Here is a 17,532-nt window from a genome sequence, read left to right as displayed (position 1 = left end):
TGGCCGCGTGCTTAAACACACATTTGATGGCTCTGACAGTCAGACTTCAGGAACCGAAACGTGGAACCGACAGACAAGGCACGTTTCAATACCAAGTAGAACCTTAGCTTTTAATTCGGTTCCATCAAAGAATTGAATTTCGGTACCCAGTCCTACATGAGGTCGCAAATCACTTGCTTGACGATCGCCGTCCCCATTGCCACTGCTGCACTAACGCTGTCATGCGATTGGTCCACAGGAGAAGAAGGCGGCCATCTTGATCCAGGCCCGATTCAGAGGCCACGCTCAGAGACGGAACTTCCAGCAGCTCAGAGAGGTCACTGTGGCGATGCAGAGGCGGTTCCGTGCCGTGCGACGCGAGCGTCTCGAGAGAGCCGATCAGATGCGCCGGGCTGCGGCCGCCACTGTTCTACAGGCTCACTGGCGCGGCTGGCTCACCAGGAGACGGGTAGGATGTCACTTCACACAATACCAGTATGGAAAAATGGGTCAACAGCATACTATACAAACGTGTCAATGACACCCTATTTACATACACCATATGGTATGCATGTAGCTGCTTATTTTATATCATGTATAACATTCCACCTTAGTAATAGCTACTGGTAAGTTACTGTTGAGAAATTCTGGTTTATTGTCTTCAGATGATGGTGCAAGGCACTATTACAAATTAGTGATGCTGACGTACTATTGACATTTCAATATGATGTGTTTTTACAATTTGTGTCATCTTACCAGGGCTTGACACTGGCACCTGCCAACCGGCCAAATGCTGGTAAAACTTGGCTGTGGCTAGTAACAATTACAGTGCCAGTAGCCAATTTGGCAGGTAGCTTATTCAATGGTATGACGTATCAGAATAGCATATATTCTGCATTTCACATTTCTGGCTAGTAGAATAGCTAGATGGCTACTGACTCAGGAAAACCAGTAGCCACATGGTAGGCAAGCAAAAAAGTTTGTGTCAAGCCCTGCATCTTACATATTTTCTTCCGCGTTGCTTTGCAGCTCCAGGAGGCCAGGGATGCCCGCAGGCGTCTGTGCTTCACGTCGGCGGCGTACCACCACGCCTGTGCCATCAGGATCCAGCGGGCGTATCGCGCCCACAGAGCCCTCCAGGCTGCCAGAGCACAGATGCACTCAGTCCTCTGCATTCAGGTTAGCGCCAGTAGCCATGGAATACGCAGAAAATCAACTTATCACGTTGCCTTCAAGGGGTCTCAGTGCTGAACTAAGTCAAACTGAAATGAAGTGGAAAGTCCATAACACCACAACAGAGCTCCCATCATCAAGGAGTTTTTATCGTCAACATGTCATCATGCATTGCGTATAGATGACGCGCTGATTTGAACCTTATCGCGTGTGTCCATTATGCCTTTACAAGTTAAAGCGTGCTCCACAACGCCCTGTGACAGGTTAGGTTTAGGGATGGTTTTGGTTTAGGCACAATTTAGCTAGAAATTCGCCTAAAGTCACGGTTCTTGGCAAAAGTAAAGCAGCAGAAACATTGCTTTACTGACAGGTTAGGTTTGGTTTTGGTTAGGGCACAGCAAAGCATATTTGCGTTTAGCAACAGAAATGCGCTGTGGCAAAACAAAATCGCCGACACGGCGGGAAAACTGTGCAAACCTCGTCACGTGTCAAAAGTGCATGACGGCGCTTTACCGTTGCGTTGAGGATCACGCTTTAACTTCAAAAGACGTTGCACCAACACGCTGAATGCACTATGGTGCTATAGCGTGCAATACATACGCTAAAGCATGATGACAGCCTGTTGTCGTTGTGTTTCAGGCTGTTGGGCAACTGCGTTCCATTTTCTAGTGTGAAGGCCTGAAACGCAAAAAAAAAATATCGAGTTCATACTAGCCTTGGAGTAGTGCAAGTGAACGTTCTCACTCATACTCACCAGATGTTCATCAGCTGGCTATTCTACCCATGACTTGATATTCGTTCCATCTTCTAATCTTCCATTCGTTCCATCTTCTAATCTTCTAATCATTTTCAGAGCACAAGATCAAGGCTTTTTACTTCGTTGAGCCACAATCAACACTTCTGTTTATTAGATAACTTGAATGCTAATTATGTCTCCATCTTTGTGTGTGTGTGTGTGTGTGTGCAGCGGTGGGTGAAGTGCTGGCTGCAGCGGCGGCGGTACCTGTTGGAGCGAGAGCGGGCACGTGAGGCTCGTCGCGAGGCCCAGGAGAGGGAAGCCAGACGCCACCACGCCGCCACTGTCATCCAGCGCGCCGTACGGGCACACCTGCAGCGCAGACGCCAGGAGCGGGTGCATCGCGGCATCCTCAGGGCACAGGTGAATAGAGGCTCCGGGGTGAAGTCGTCGTTGCTCCCGTGTGGTTCGTTCATAGCTCAGGGGGCAGCCCTGGGGGGCAACTCAATAGTTAGAGTGCTAATCTTTGAATCAGAGGGTTGCAGGTTTAAATGCTATCCTTATGATGCTCATCCATGGCTGAAGTGCCCATGAGCAAGGACTGTAGCGAATACCCTGTTTCTAAATTACTTAGTCGCTTTGGATAAAAGCGTCAGCTAAGTGTGATGAATATAACGATGAAATGTCAACAGATCAGGTGTGGAACACAAGGTCAGGTGATCTACAGTATGACTGCCAAGTTGTGTGTGTTAACAACTGCTCACCGTCCTCGGTTTTTTGCCTCTTCCTCAGGCTTTGTGGAGAGGTCACTGCTCCCGAAAGCTGCACGACAACCGAAAGATAGTTGCCATGCGGCATCGCTTCCGAAAGGTCAACCGAGAGCTAAAGGAGGAGGATCGCCTGCGCAACAAGACGGTCACAGCCATCGACTACCTGCTAGCCTTCAACAACTACGCCTACATCCTCCTAGCCTTGAAATACCTAGGTCAGTACATAACTTGAAAAAAGGGAGGGGGGAGGGTTTTTCCCACTCTAGCAACTTCAGTGGGGCAGTGCTCTGTCAGCCTGATTGTCATTATTGACTTTCAAATCTCTTCGAGACTTGGTCTGACCAAGAGCTGGGTGGAGCTCCCGTTTTTCCGGGAGCTCAGGAACAATATTGTATTGCTCTTGGCCTGACTAGAAGCAACGCTGAAGGTGTTGCGTCACTAGGAGGGCATGGCCTGGCTAGTGCTCTGTCATCAAAAAACTATTTTATTCATAAGATGGTAGCATTTATAGCTGTAGTTGCACCACCCAGTGACATATGCGACTACTGAAACATCATTAACCTGTATGCTGCGGCTTAGTCATCCTCTGCTCCCCTGTCCGTTGGTCTGTTGCAGAGACGGCGACGCGTTTGTCTCCGGAGTGCTGTGAGCACCTGGTGAAGAGTGGAGCCACGGAGAAGATCGTCACCCTCATCAGGAGCTGCAACCGCAGCCTGCCCTCCATGGAGGCTATCAGCCTGGCCACCCAGGTGCTGCTCAACCTGTCCAAGGTACGCACATGATGATGATAATTACACCACATGCCCAAGGTACACACATGATGATTGTAATTACTTCACATGGCCAAGGTACGCACAGGTGACACTTGCTTAACCTGGCCAAGGTATCTGTAGTACCAGGTGGTACTGTGCCTGTCCGGTTCAAGCTGGAAACTTGGAATTGGTGGTTGGTGTGTTTAAAATGTATTCTAGTATGAGGGCACTCTTCAGGCGAATGGTGACTGTGCTGTATTTTTATCCTACATTATCGGCGGACGCTGGAGACTAATGGTGACTGAGTTGTACTGTATTTTAAACCTTAAGGCTAATGGTGACTAAGTGCTGTTGTATTTGAATTGTGCAGTATGAGCGGACGCTGGAAGCGGTGTTTGCGGCGGAGCATGCGGTGGACATGCTGCTGGACCTGCTGCAGATCTACCGCGAGAAGGCCGGAGACAAGATGGACACCAAGGGGGGCAGCATCTTCACCAAGGCCTGCTTCCTGCTCTACCTGCTGGTGCAGGACGCACACAGGGCAGCGGTAAGATACTGTAGTACTCTACTCTAGTGTAGACCTACACCTATACAGCACAGGGCAGCGGTAAGATACTGTAGTGTAGACCTAGGCACAGGGCAGCGGTAAGATACTGTACTCTACTCTAGTGTAGACCTACACCTATACAGCACAGGGCAGCGGTAAGATACTGTGGTACTATACTGTAGTGTAGACCTAGGCATAGGGCAGTCTGCTCAGGGTCCTCGGCACAGGTAGTAATGAGTCTCCAATTCAATCCCCAATACAGACCCAGCTTTCATAGTTGATGGCGCCCAAAAAATAAAGCTAGCATGACCTCTTGCATGCATGTCTGTGTTTGTGTCTTGACCTGATGGTGTGTGTGTGTGTTAGGAGGTGAGGAGTATCCCGAAGGCTGTGGATCGGCTGCGTAGCATCTACCGGCTGACCATGAGGAAGTGCCGCAAGGACACGGAGAGGCTGGTGGCCCAGCAGAGGAGCACTGGATCCCTCAACGGCAGCCTCCTCATCCCACCCACACCACGCAAATCACGCGCACCGCCCAGGTACACCAACAACACTGCTGTGTGTGTGTGTGTGTGTGTGTGTGTGTGTGTGTGTGTGTGTCTGTGTCTGTGTCTGTGTCTGTGTCTGTGTCTATGTCTATGTCTATGTCTGTGTCTGTGTCTGTGTCTGTATCTGTATCTGTGTCGGTGTCGGTGTCGGTGTCGGTGTCGGTGTCGGTGTCGGTGTCTGTGTCTGTGTCTGTGTCTGTGTCTGTGTCTGTGTCTGTGTCTGTGTCTGTGTCTGTGTCTGTGTCTGTGTCTGTGTCTGTGTCTGTGTCTGTGTCTGTGTCTGTGTCTGTGTCTGTGTCTGTGTCTGTGTCTGTGTCTGTGTCTGTGTCTGTGTCTGTGTCTGTGTGTGTGTGTGTGTCAGTAGTCGTGTAGCTGATGTTTGTGAAACTGCAACAAGAGGCATGTGTGTGGATTGGTACCAGTAGGGTTATGTGTGCTTTTTTGTGCTTGTGTGTGTGTGCCAGTAGAGGTGTGTGTGCGTGTGCTTTTGTGTTGTTCTGACATCCATGTTGTGCTTCTGATTGCAGGTTTGTTCCTGATTGGGTGTTGGGGAAGAACAAACGCAGGGATATTGACTCTCTGACAGCGATCCAAATGGTTGCAGATGTTTTATGTATTAAATTGTAAGGTGTGTTTTTTTTCTTTTCTTTTTTTTCAATTCCTTCAGATTTCGTTTAACTGCTTTTAAAAGAAAATGTGTTTTTTTAAATCTTTGTATCTTTTATCTTTTTATCTTTTGTAAATATTTGCTTTTGTAAATAAATGGTCTTGTCAAAACCTACTTCATTTTTGAATCAGTCTATTGTCTACAGTGGTGCATAGGCCATGGGGGGCACATGTTGGGCACCGCAGAGGCGGCATCATTTGATGAGGTGTTGTTCAGCCGCAACCATCCTGTTGTGGCTCTCTGATCTCAAGACGGTACCCCTAACCATTATATATATTTTTTATTATTATTATTATTATTATTATTATTATATTATTTATATTATTTATAATTTTTATTTTTTAAAATATTTTTTATTAATTATTGTTTCAAAAACTAATTTAAAATATTCAGCTAACAGGAGCTACACAATGCTTCACCTGCCTGATGCCCATATTATAGCTTGTAGCCTGGTTTTGCCAGATACAGAGCATTTGTACCCACTTGAATGGGGCAGCCGTGGCCCAGTCAAGGAGATGAGCTTTAGATCAAAGGGTTGCATGTTCGAATCCCAACCTTCCACTCCCTACCTCACTCCATGGCTGAAGTGCCCTTGAGGAAGGCACCTAATCCCACACTGCTCCAGGGACTGTTGTTACCAATACCCTGCAGCTAAAATAACAAAGTGGCTTTGGATAAAAGTGTCAAGTGTAATGCAATGTAATGAATGAAAAGACCCAAGAGCAATGTTTCTCAAAGTGGGGTCCGGTCCAGGACCCCCGGGGGTTCTGCAGCGCATTGACGCCGTTTGAGAATGCTACAGCAGAGCATATATATACATATATCACATCTAAATTTATGTATTGAGGTTCTTAAAATGAGATTTAGTGGTCCGCAAAAGAGTTGGTAGAGCGCTTCTAGTGTCCCTCAAAACCAACTGGTGCTCTTGGAAGGGGTTCAATGTTTCAAAAAAGACAAAAGGAAAAAAATCCTTGGTCCAGGCACTTCAGTTGGTTAATGTAGTAAAAAAAACAAACTTTATTTAAGGGGCAAATGCATTAAAAAACACCAACGCGTTTCGGCGCTGTGGCCTTCATCAGGGTGTGTAAGAGAAACAAACAGCCATCTAATTATATGAGTGTCCTCAGGTGCAGTATCCTGGGCCATGAGAGCCACTAGGTCTACTCCAAGCCACAAGGGGCAGTGCTGAGACTAACCATCTTGTATAGCAACATGGCAGATTTGTTTCTATAAGTTAAAAACATCAGGATCATCATATAGCTGTAAACAAGATACATGCACTATCCTGGAACAGAGGATTCACTAGAAAGACATAGATAGATAAAGGGTAATTAGCTTGGCGAATAAAAGTAATCAATATTTAACTAAATACTGCATAGGATCACTAGATGTAGGCTACTCCATATATCAATGTCAAAAAATGTTGCGTGAAGCAAACATCTCTCATGATTATATTATCAGTAACATTTACAGCAATCAAAAACATTTATAAAAAAGGAGATAGGTCAAAGTCTTCGTTTAGACCGGGATATTCTGTGGCCTTCAGTTGATCAATCCAGAACATTTCTCTTTGTTTGAGGCGCTTGATTTTGTCTCCACCTCTGGCATCTAGGCACACAGCCTCAATGCCCACTGCACGTAGACTTGTGTCCCGTCCATGATGTGCGTCTTTATAGTGTCTGGCCATAGGGTAGTTCATGTTCCCTACTCTGATTGCATATCTATGCTCAGACACTCGGTCTCTGAATCTCCTTTTTGTGAGTCCCACATAAAAACAGCCACAAGGGCATTCCAGTCTATATATTACATGTGTGGTATTGCAATTTATGAAACTGTTAATGGGATATGTCTTGTTGCTGAATACATCTGTAAAGATGTTTGTTTTTACCATATTTTCACAGTAATTGCAATTACCACAGGGCAGAGACGTGCGGGCAGGGTAGGCAGGGTAGGCAGTGCCTACCCTGGGATAAATGTCTTAAAAATAAAAACTAACACGTGTTTAAAAAAATATTCTCTTCAGAGTTCACATAGGCCTACACAACAATAACATTGATTCAGCATAAATTATGAGCTGTTTAAAGTACAGTATACACAGGACAACGTTCAAAAACCTAAGTAATCGCACGAAGCAAAGCGCTCAGGCTTGGGCAGGTTGCCGTGGCAACGCGCAGTCCCGGCTGGTAGCAGAGACAGGCTGAAAGCAGAGCTTTCGAATGCCAGCCAGGCAGCCCGGTAAGGCTCGCTTTTCCTCTGCCTACCCTGCCTTCAATGCTGTCAATGTAGAAGTTTGCGCATGCGTATTAAGTTGTCACATAGCTTGTCAATGGGACTAAAAGCAGAGCCTTTACTCTGTGGCGGGAGTATGTGAGCCAATCACAGCGCCCAAAATGAAAAATTGTTACAATTCAGGTAGTAGCCAATTTCTGCCCTACAGGCAGCTATGATAGCAACAACTAGCAAGGCAAGGCTTGTTCAAATCTCTAGCCGTATCGGAAAGAAAACATGGCAGTCTTTGGCTTTTTGTCTTTATTATTTAAAAAAAATGCCGAGAAGTAGCAAGAAAGACGGTTCAAGTGACAGACAGCTGAGCCGTTTGCAATCGCTGCATTGTGGAAATATTCAACATCAGATGGGTAGCAGCTTCAAGTAGTTTGCACTGGGACAAAATGTCTTCATCATGTCAACCACCCCGGGCTTTTAATGGAACTAGCTTGCATGAAAAACACAGCCTACTTGTGATTCTGCTTTAAGGTAAGATTCATCTAATTATTATGCTGCGGGTAGCCTTTTAACATGAACATGCTCAAGTTTTTTCGTGGTGCCTTTTGTTGTCACCGTTTGTCAGGGTGTTGACATTGAAGATTGGTTGTGCGGTGGTGGACATGAATAGACCGTGTGTGTGTTATTATGGACGCGAGATTGTTTTTTGAGCGTACGACATGACTCCATTTCCCTAATTTATTATGATGATGACTACGCAAGGAGGTCTACATAAGTGACTACGCAATGCGTGAGTTGTGTGGAGCCTGTTAGCAAGTGCAGCTGCGTTCTTTTGAAGTGCGCGGTGTGCGAGTCGAGATCAACGTGGAACAGGACGATTGACTGGGGATGGTTTCTCGGAGTGCTTCCGCACTCACAAATTGACTTTATTTGAAACACCTTGCACAACCGTAGCTGAAGTGTTTGAGAATACTATCACGCACAAGAATGAGTCTCAGAAGTGGTTTCGTTGGTTTACTCGATACTGTCTGAATGCACGGGTCATGTTTGCAAGCAACCCGCCCCCTTGCCTACTTTCCTTCTTGTCTGTGAGTGTTTGATTATCAGCACAAAACGCGGCAGTGAGGCAGGAGCTGTTACCTAGGTTGGTTTATTGCTAAATGTAAATCGTTTCCCCCTCACATGCTATGGTGTGATTCACAGTTGGTGAACTAGACATTTTATCTTCAAAAGTAGGCTACACTGTGCCACCCTCCATCCATGTGAAACGCCCTGGCATTTGCAACAGAATAAACAGAAGAGCAACAAAATCAACTGCTAAAGCCAAAAGTTAAAGCTTTTCCCCCAAAATGTTGTAGCTTTCTAAATTATTATTGTAAAATGTAGGCCTACAGGTCCTTAAAGGTGTACAAAGTATGGGTCTTGGAGCTAATTTGGCAATTTGGCAAAACAAATAAGTGTAGCTGGCCTTTTCAAGAAATTGAAATTATGTTTTCACTTATTGTTTCAGATTTAGGTCTACTGACAATGTCCAAATGTCTAAATAGTGTAGCCTATTTACTTATTTAGTTATTAGAGCTGTGGTGGTTAAGCACTGATGGCATCTTATAGCCTACTTTATATTTACAGTATTTAGAGAAACATAGGCCTACTAATTTGTTGCACATTAAAGACCATATCAGCATGTTTATGTGAATAGGCCTATTTGCCTATTCAAACCATACCTTGTGGCATAAGGCCCCCCTCTCTCTCTCACACACACACACACACACACACACACACACACACACACACACACACACACACACACACACACACACACACACACACACACACACACACACACACACACACACACACACACACACACACATGTTACATTTCAGATCTGCATGAAAGGGGACTATTTGTTCAAAGTTTTTAGTCTTTTGTAAAAGTTTTTAGCTGATAGTGACTCTCCAGATTTGGTTAAAATGCAGGAAATTGCATCTAAGAAATACATTTTTTTTCTGGGGGAGGACCGAACCCACCGTTAATATATATATATATATATATATATATATATATATATATATATATATATATATATATATATATATATATATAAATAGATATATATTCTATATTTACTGCCTACCCTACCATACCCTTCACTGCACGTCACTGCCACAGGGATAGTTGCCCTTTGGTCGACAAAGCCAAGTGTCTTTTCTCTCAGCAGGAAGGTGACTCCTCACAAGTTTATCTTTAATTGTGGGGGCCCTTCTGAAGCTGATTCCTGGTGGCTCTGTGAATATTTCTCTTAAGGTGGGGTCACATTCAATAATGTTCCAATTTTTCTTGATTATGTGTTTGATCTGAACTGCCTCTTTGCTATAGCGTGTGACAAAGTAGGGTTTTTGTGTTTGGTCTTCTTTTGATTTTGGACTCAGCAGATTCTTCCTCTCCAGTGACTGTGCTCTGTTATGAGCCTGGGTGAGAGTTTGAGTCTGATAGCCCCTCTGCTTAAAGCGCTTCTGCATGTCAACAGACTGAACCTGGAAATCATCTTCAGAGTCACATATGCGCTTTAGTCTCTGAATCTGGCCATAGGGGATGTTTTCAATGAGCCAGGGAGGGTGAAAGCTGTTGGCGTGCAATACAGTATTGCGGTCTGTTGACTTTCTGAAGATGGAAGTGTGTAAAAAGCCTTCATTGTCTTTGGATATCTGGAGATCCAGGAAGTTGATCACTTTTGTGTTGTATTCCAGACTTAACTTTAAGTTCTCATTCAATCTGTTCACATAGGCATGGAAATTGAGGAGTTCTTCCTCTGACCCAGAGAAGAATATTATGACATCGTCTATAAATCTGCCCCACCACACTATGCAGTCTTTAAACGGGTTTTGGTTTGAAAAGATGTGTTGTTCCTCCCATAAGCCTAAAAACAAGTTTGCGTAGTTGGGAGCAAAGCATGCCCCCATGGCTGTCCCTTTTTCTTGTTTGTATAATTTGTCCTGAAAGAGGAAAACATTATTTTTCAAAGTCCACTCCGTCAGTTGCACGATAAAGTCAGTAGGGGGCATGAGGTCATCTGGTCTGGATCCAAGGTAATGTTTTAGAGCCTTCAGACCTTCATCATGAACAATGTTGCTATAAAGAGATTCGACATCCATTGTTGCCATAACACAGGAACCAATATTTTTTATTTCTTCAATCTTATTTAAAACTTGTGTACTGTCCTGGATATAAGAGGGCAAAGTTGCCACAAATGGCTTGATAAAATGGTCAACAAATTTAGAAGCCGGTTCTGTTATTGAGTCATTCCCACTTATGATTGGTCTGCCAGGTGGGTTTTCCAAATCCTTGTGCACTTTAGGCAGCATGTAGAACGTAGGGAAACGTGGATGTTTACAGAGCAAGAAATCATATTCATTTTTAGTAATCCAGTCATGTCCTTTTGCCATATTCAGTAATTGTTCCAATTCTCTTTTCATTGTCTCCATTGGGTTAACTGGGGGCATTGAATAATAATGAGTATTCTCTAATTGGCGCAATGCTTCACTTATGTATCTCTTCTTATCCCAAACGCAAACAGCACCACCTTTATCGGCACTCTTAATCAGTATGTCTTCTCTATTTGATAGCCATTTCAGTGCTTCAGATTCATTTCGTGTGAGATTGTACTGTCTTGTCTTTTTTTGTCTACTGTAAATCTTTTCCACTTCATAAGTCACCTTCTTTGTGAATGTGGTCAGTGTAGAGTTTGTGATGCAAGGCATGAAAGTGGATTTAGGTCGAAAATTAGAGTAAGTCGAGGAAGTGGAATGGACAGCTGCACTCTGTACATTTTGATGGTACCAGGCTTTCAAATGTAAGTTCCTGTAGAACCTAAACAGGTCCACCTTGGTGTCAAACTCCTTACCTCTGTAGGAAGGAGAGAATGAAAGGCCTTTGGAAAGAACAGAGATGCAGTCATCTGAAAGAGAGAGGTCTGAGATGTTGATTACTGCTGACTCCTCAGCTGTCTCGTTGGAGTCTGTGGCTGAGGTTGTCTTCCGCCGCCTCTTCCCCCTCCGCGTTTTCCTCTTCCTCTTGTCCGGGGTGGATTTGTTTGTCTGGGGCCAGGTTCCAAAAAAGAGGTGCGACCATGCATGTCAGATGTTTGTGAGCAGTTCTTATCATCATCATCATCATCATCATCATCAGTACTAGGGATATTAAAAGACACTCTTCTCTTAGTCTGGTAATTCTTCTTGCCCCATTTGTACACAACACCAGTGCTGTAGTCAGCAAGATCCCGCTTAAATGTCTCAATTTTGCCTTGTGTCAGTGTTGATTTAAGTCTTTCAAGATCTTCTTTCAGTTTCTGTTCAAATGGCAATCTTTTGTCTTCTGGTTCTGCCTGTGCAAGCTCAGACTTTAACTTTTCAATTTCCAATTGTAAGGCTGATTTTTGCTTTTTGGCTTCCTCAATCAGCAAGAGAATCAAATCTAGAGAACATTTGTTTAGAATTGCTTCCCATTTGTCCTTGAACTCCTCATCATAGTATCCAAATGAAGGGAATTTGTTCAGTCTCAGACCTCTTGGTATCATATCTTTCCTCCAATAGTCAGATAGATTAATCATGTGTAGATTTAACTTCAGCTCTTTTTCAGAAAGTTTCCGAAGATCAAAGAGGAGCTTACGTGAATTAGTCTGTTGTCCAGTTTCTTGATCCATGTTTAAATCCATAAGGGTATCTTCAACAATGATGCTTTTGCCCTCATCCGTTGTGTAGGAAAAAGACTTGTTTTTTGTCAAACTCATTTTGTGATGGGTACTAAACGTTCAAAGGTGTAGGAACGGAGCTGCTCTTGCCCAGGATGACCCAGTAAATCAGTGAAGGCCACAGAATATCCCGGTCTAAACGAAGACTTTGACCTATCTCCTTTTTTATAAATGTTTTTGATTGCTGTAAATGTTACTGATAATATAATCATGAGAGATGTTTGCTTCACGCAACATTTTTTGACATTGATATATGGAGTAGCCTACATCTAGTGATCCTATGCAGTATTTAGTTAAATATTGATTACTTTTATTCGCCAAGCTAATTACCCTTTATCTATCTATGTCTTTCTAGTGAATCCTCTGTTCCAGGATAGTGCATGTATCTTGTTTACAGCTATATGATGATCCTGATGTTTTTAACTTATAGAAACAAATCTGCCATGTTGCTATACAAGATGGTTAGTCTCAGCACTGCCCCTTGTGGCTTGGAGTAGACCTAGTGGCTCTCATGGCCCAGGATACTGCACCTGAGGACACTCATATAATTAGATGGCTGTTTGTTTCTCTTACACACCCTGATGAAGGCCACAGCGCCGAAACGCGTTGGTGTTTTTTAATGCATTTGCCCCTTAAATAAAGTTTGTTTTTTTACTACATTAACCAACTGAAGTGCCTGGACCAAGGATTTTTTTCCTTTTGTCTTTTTTGAAACATTGAACCCCTTCCAAGAGCACCAGTTGGTTTTGAGGGACACTAGAAGCGCTCTACCAACTCTTTTGCTGAATACTTAAGGATTTACTGGGTCATCCTGGGCAAGAGCAGCTCCGTTCCTACACCTTTGAACGTTTAGTACCCATCACAAAATGAGTTTGACAAAAAACAAGTCTTTTTCCTACACAACGGATGAGGGCAAAAGCATCATTGTTGAAGATACCCTTATGGATTTAAACATGGATCAAGAAACTGGACAACAGACTAATTCACGTAAGCTCCTCTTTGATCTTCGGAAACTTTCTGAAAAAGAGCTGAAGTTAAATCTACACATGATTAATCTATCTGACTATTGGAGGAAAGATATGATACCAAGAGGTCTGAGACTGAACAAATTCCCTTCATTTGGATACTATGATGAGGAGTTCAAGGACAAATGGGAAGCAATTCTAAACAAATGTTCTCTAGATTTGATTCTCTTGCTGATTGAGGAAGCCAAAAAGCAAAAATCAGCCTTACAATTGGAAATTGAAAAGTTAAAGTCTGAGCTTGCACAGGCAGAACCAGAAGACAAAAGATTGCCATTTGAACAGAAACTGAAAGAAGATCTTGAAAGACTTAAATCAACACTGACACAAGGCAAAATTGAGACATTTAAGCGGGATCTTGCTGACTACAGCACTGGTGTTGTGTACAAATGGGGCAAGAAGAATTACCAGACTAAGAGAAGAGTGTCTTTTAATATCCCTAGTACTGATGATGATGATGATGATGATGATGATAAGAACTGCTCACAAACATCTGACATGCATGGTCGCACCTCTTTTTTGGAACCTGGCCCCAGACAAACAAATCCACCCCGGACAAGAGGAAGAGGAAAACGCGGAGGGGGAAGAGGCGGCGGAAGACAACCTCAGCCACAGACTCCAACGAGACAGCTGAGGAGTCAGCAGTAATCAACATCTCAGACCTCTCTCTTTCAGATGACTGCATCTCTGTTCTTTCCAAAGGCCTTTCATTCTCTCCTTCCTACAGAGGTAAGGAGTTTGACACCAAGGTGGACCTGTTTAGGTTCTACAGGAACTTACATTTGAAAGCCTGGTACCATCAAAATGTACAGAGTGCAGCTGTCCATTCCACTTCCTCGACTTACTCTAATTTTCGACCTAAATCCACTTTCATGCCTTGCATCACAAACTCTACACTGACCACATTCACAAAGAAGGTGACTTATGAAGTGGAAAAGATTTACAGTAGACAAAAAAAGACAAGACAGTACAATCTCACACGAAATGAATCTGAAGCACTGAAATGGCTATCAAATAGAGAAGACATACTGATTAAGAGTGCCGATAAAGGTGGTGCTGTTTGCGTTTGGGATAAGAAGAGATACATAAGTGAAGCATTGCGCCAATTAGAGAATACTCATTATTATTCAATGCCCCCAGTTAACCCAATGGAGACAATGAAAAGAGAATTGGAACAATTACTGAATATGGCAAAAGGACATGACTGGATTACTAAAAATGAATATGATTTCTTGCTCTGTAAACATCCACGTTTCCCTACGTTCTACATGCTGCCTAAAGTGCACAAGGATTTGGAAAACCCACCTGGCAGACCAATCATAAGTGGGAATGACTCAATAACAGAACCGGCTTCTAAATTTGTTGACCATTTTATCAAGCCATTTGTGGCAACTTTGCCCTCTTATATCCAGGACAGTACACAAGTTTTAAATAAGATTGAAGAAATAAAAAATATTGGTTCCTGTGTTATGGCAACAATGGATGTCGAATCTCTTTATAGCAACATTGTTCATGATGAAGGTCTGAAGGCTCTAAAACATTACCTTGGATCCAGACCAGATGACCTCATGCCCCCTACTGACTTTATCGTGCAACTGACGGAGTGGACTTTGAAAAATAATGTTTTCCTCTTTCAGGACAAATTATACAAACAAGAAAAAGGGACAGCCATGGGGGCATGCTTTGCTCCCAACTACGCAAACTTGTTTTTAGGCTTATGGGAGGAACAACACATCTTTTCAAACCAAAACCCGTTTAAAGACTGCATAGTGTGGTGGGGCAGATTTATAGACGATGTCATAATATTCTTCTCTGGGTCAGAGGAAGAACTCCTCAATTTCCATGCCTATGTGAACAGATTGAATGAGAACTTAAAGTTAAGTCTGGAATACAACACAAAAGTGATCAACTTCCTGGATCTCCAGATATCCAAAGACAATGAAGGCTTTTTACACACTTCCATCTTCAGAAAGTCAACAGACCGCAATACTGTATTGCACGCCAACAGCTTTCACCCTCCCTGGCTCATTGAAAACATCCCCTATGGCCAGATTCAGAGACTAAAGCGCATATGTGACTCTGAAGATGATTTCCAGGTTCAGTCTGTTGACATGCAGAAGCGCTTTAAGCAGAGGGGCTATCAGACTCAAACTCTCACCCAGGCTCATAACAGAGCACAGTCACTGGAGAGGAAGAATCTGCTGAGTCCAAAATCAAAAGAAGACCAAACACAAAAACCCTACTTTGTCACACGCTATAGCAAAGAGGCAGTTCAGATCAAACACATAATCAAGAAAAATTGGAACATTATTGAATGTGACCCCACCTTAAGAGAAATATTCACAGAGCCACCAGGAATCAGCTTCAGAAGGGCCCCCACAATTAAAGATAAACTTGTGAGGAGTCACCTTCCTGCTGAGAGAAAAGACACTTGGCTTTGTCGACCAAAGGGCAACTATCCCTGTGGTAATTGCAATTACTGTGAAAATATGGTAAAAACAAACATCTTTACAGATGTATTCAGCAACAAGACATATCCCATTAACAGTTTCATAAATTGCAATACCACACATGTAATATATAGACTGGAATGCCCTTGTGGCTGTTTTTATGTGGGACTCACAAAAAGGAGATTCAGAGACCGAGTGTCTGAGCATAGATATGCAATCAGAGTAGGGAACATGAACTACCCTATGGCCAGACACTATAAAGACGCACATCATGGACGGGACACAAGTCTACGTGCAGTGGGCATTGAGGCTGTGTGCCTAGATGCCAGAGGTGGAGACAAAATCAAGCGCCTCAAACAAAGAGAAATGTTCTGGATTGATCAACTGAAGGCCACAGAATATCCCGGTCTAAACGAAGACTTTGACCTATCTCCTTTTTTATAAATGTTTTTGATTGCTGTAAATGTTACTGATAATATAATCATGAGAGATGTTTGCTTCACGCAACATTTTTTGACATTGATATATGGAGTAGCCTACATCTAGTGATCCTATGCAGTATTTAGTTAAATATTGATTACTTTTATTCGCCAAGCTAATTACCCTTTATCTATCTATGTCTTTCTAGTGAATCCTCTGTTCCAGGATAGTGCATGTATCTTGTTTACAGCTATATGATGATCCTGATGTTTTTAACTTATAGAAACAAATCTGCCATGTTGCTATACAAGATGGTTAGTCTCAGCACTGCCCCTTGTGGCTTGGAGTAGACCTAGTGGCTCTCATGGCCCAGGATACTGCACCTGAGGACACTCATATAATTAGATGGCTGTTTGTTTCTCTTACACACCCTGATGAAGGCCACAGCGCCGAAACGCGTTGGTGTTTTTTAATGCATTTGCCCCTTAAATAAAGTTTGTTTTTTTACTACATTAACCAACTGAAGTGCCTGGACCAAGGATTTTTTTCCTTTTGTCTTTTTTGAGATTTAGTGGTGTTTAACCTGCAAGTTACACTTTAAGCTCGTCTTGATCTTAGCTGAAATGCTCCAATCATTCATTCCATTCTCTCCAAGAGAGGAGTTGCCTCTGGAATCATGAAGCATGTGGTGTTTGACACAGACTTAACAAACCACAGTTCAAAGAAGTCTAATGTGGCATTCACATGCCATGGGAATTATGCCAAACACGGACATGAAAAGCACACAGACACCTGACCTCATCACCTGTGGTGTTTTCCCCTGGGCAACTCGTAGAATGTTATTCTTTAGACTTCAGCCCACCTGGAAAATTCAACTCCCACTGTCATTGTGACACAGCACACTATTGTTCACTGACTGCACACAATTAAATTGCATTTTATGCCTCACCTATGCAGGGGGGCAGCCCCCAATGGCGCCCTAAGGGAGCAGTGCGACGGGACGGTACCATACTCAGGGTGCCTCAGTCATGGCGCCCTAACCGCTTACCTATGATCAGTTATGATACAGGATTGACCTCGATGAGAACCTTTGACCTTTTTAACATGGTGCTGGTGCAGACATTGTAGTTTAATTATCTCAAAACGTGACATTATTTTTGTAGGTAGTACAAATAGTGGCATAAATATTGTGAATTGGTAAAATGCTTGCACAAAATCACACAAGGCCACTGAATATGAAACAAAATCTTTGGCCGTTTCAAATGCTCCCTAACAACATTGTCAGGATAAACTTACACCACCCTCGTAATTTCCACTTTTAAAGTGGAAAGCATCATCTTTCCCATGGCACATAAATGCCACATAGATTCTACCACTTTGTAGGCATGAAATTGTTCCTACCTAGGCCCAACTTCTGAATGTTTGAATGAATGTATTACCGGTATATTGCCTATTTAAAACAGTTGTGGCAAATAAGTGGTGCAATTATTTGGGG

The 17,532-nt window shown here is 43.2% G+C and overlaps 1 protein-coding gene across 1 annotated transcript in view; it reads left to right on the top strand.

The window, feature by feature from the left end:
- The window catches only part of aspm (assembly factor for spindle microtubules), a 30,399-nt gene extending 25,113 nt beyond the window's left edge, over positions 1-5,286 (top strand). Inside the window, exons 24-31 of the mRNA XM_063200822.1 lie at positions 239-448; positions 1,009-1,158; positions 2,120-2,311; positions 2,681-2,873; positions 3,274-3,428; positions 3,781-3,957; positions 4,324-4,496; positions 5,033-5,286. Of these exons, the coding sequence (XP_063056892.1) occupies positions 239-448; positions 1,009-1,158; positions 2,120-2,311; positions 2,681-2,873; positions 3,274-3,428; positions 3,781-3,957; positions 4,324-4,496; positions 5,033-5,132 (1,350 nt within the window). The 3' untranslated portion in view covers positions 5,133-5,286. The remainder of the gene's footprint in view (positions 1-238; positions 449-1,008; positions 1,159-2,119; positions 2,312-2,680; positions 2,874-3,273; positions 3,429-3,780; positions 3,958-4,323; positions 4,497-5,032) is intronic.
- Positions 5,287-17,532: the final 12,246 nt, after the last annotated feature.

The sequence above is a fragment of the Engraulis encrasicolus genome, chromosome 6 (assembly GCF_034702125.1).
Source record: "Engraulis encrasicolus isolate BLACKSEA-1 chromosome 6, IST_EnEncr_1.0, whole genome shotgun sequence".
In the NCBI taxonomy this organism is placed as follows: domain Eukaryota; kingdom Metazoa; phylum Chordata; class Actinopteri; order Clupeiformes; family Engraulidae; genus Engraulis; species Engraulis encrasicolus.
Note: the sequence above shows the minus strand (reverse complement) of the source record. Positions and strands in the feature narration are given on the sequence as shown.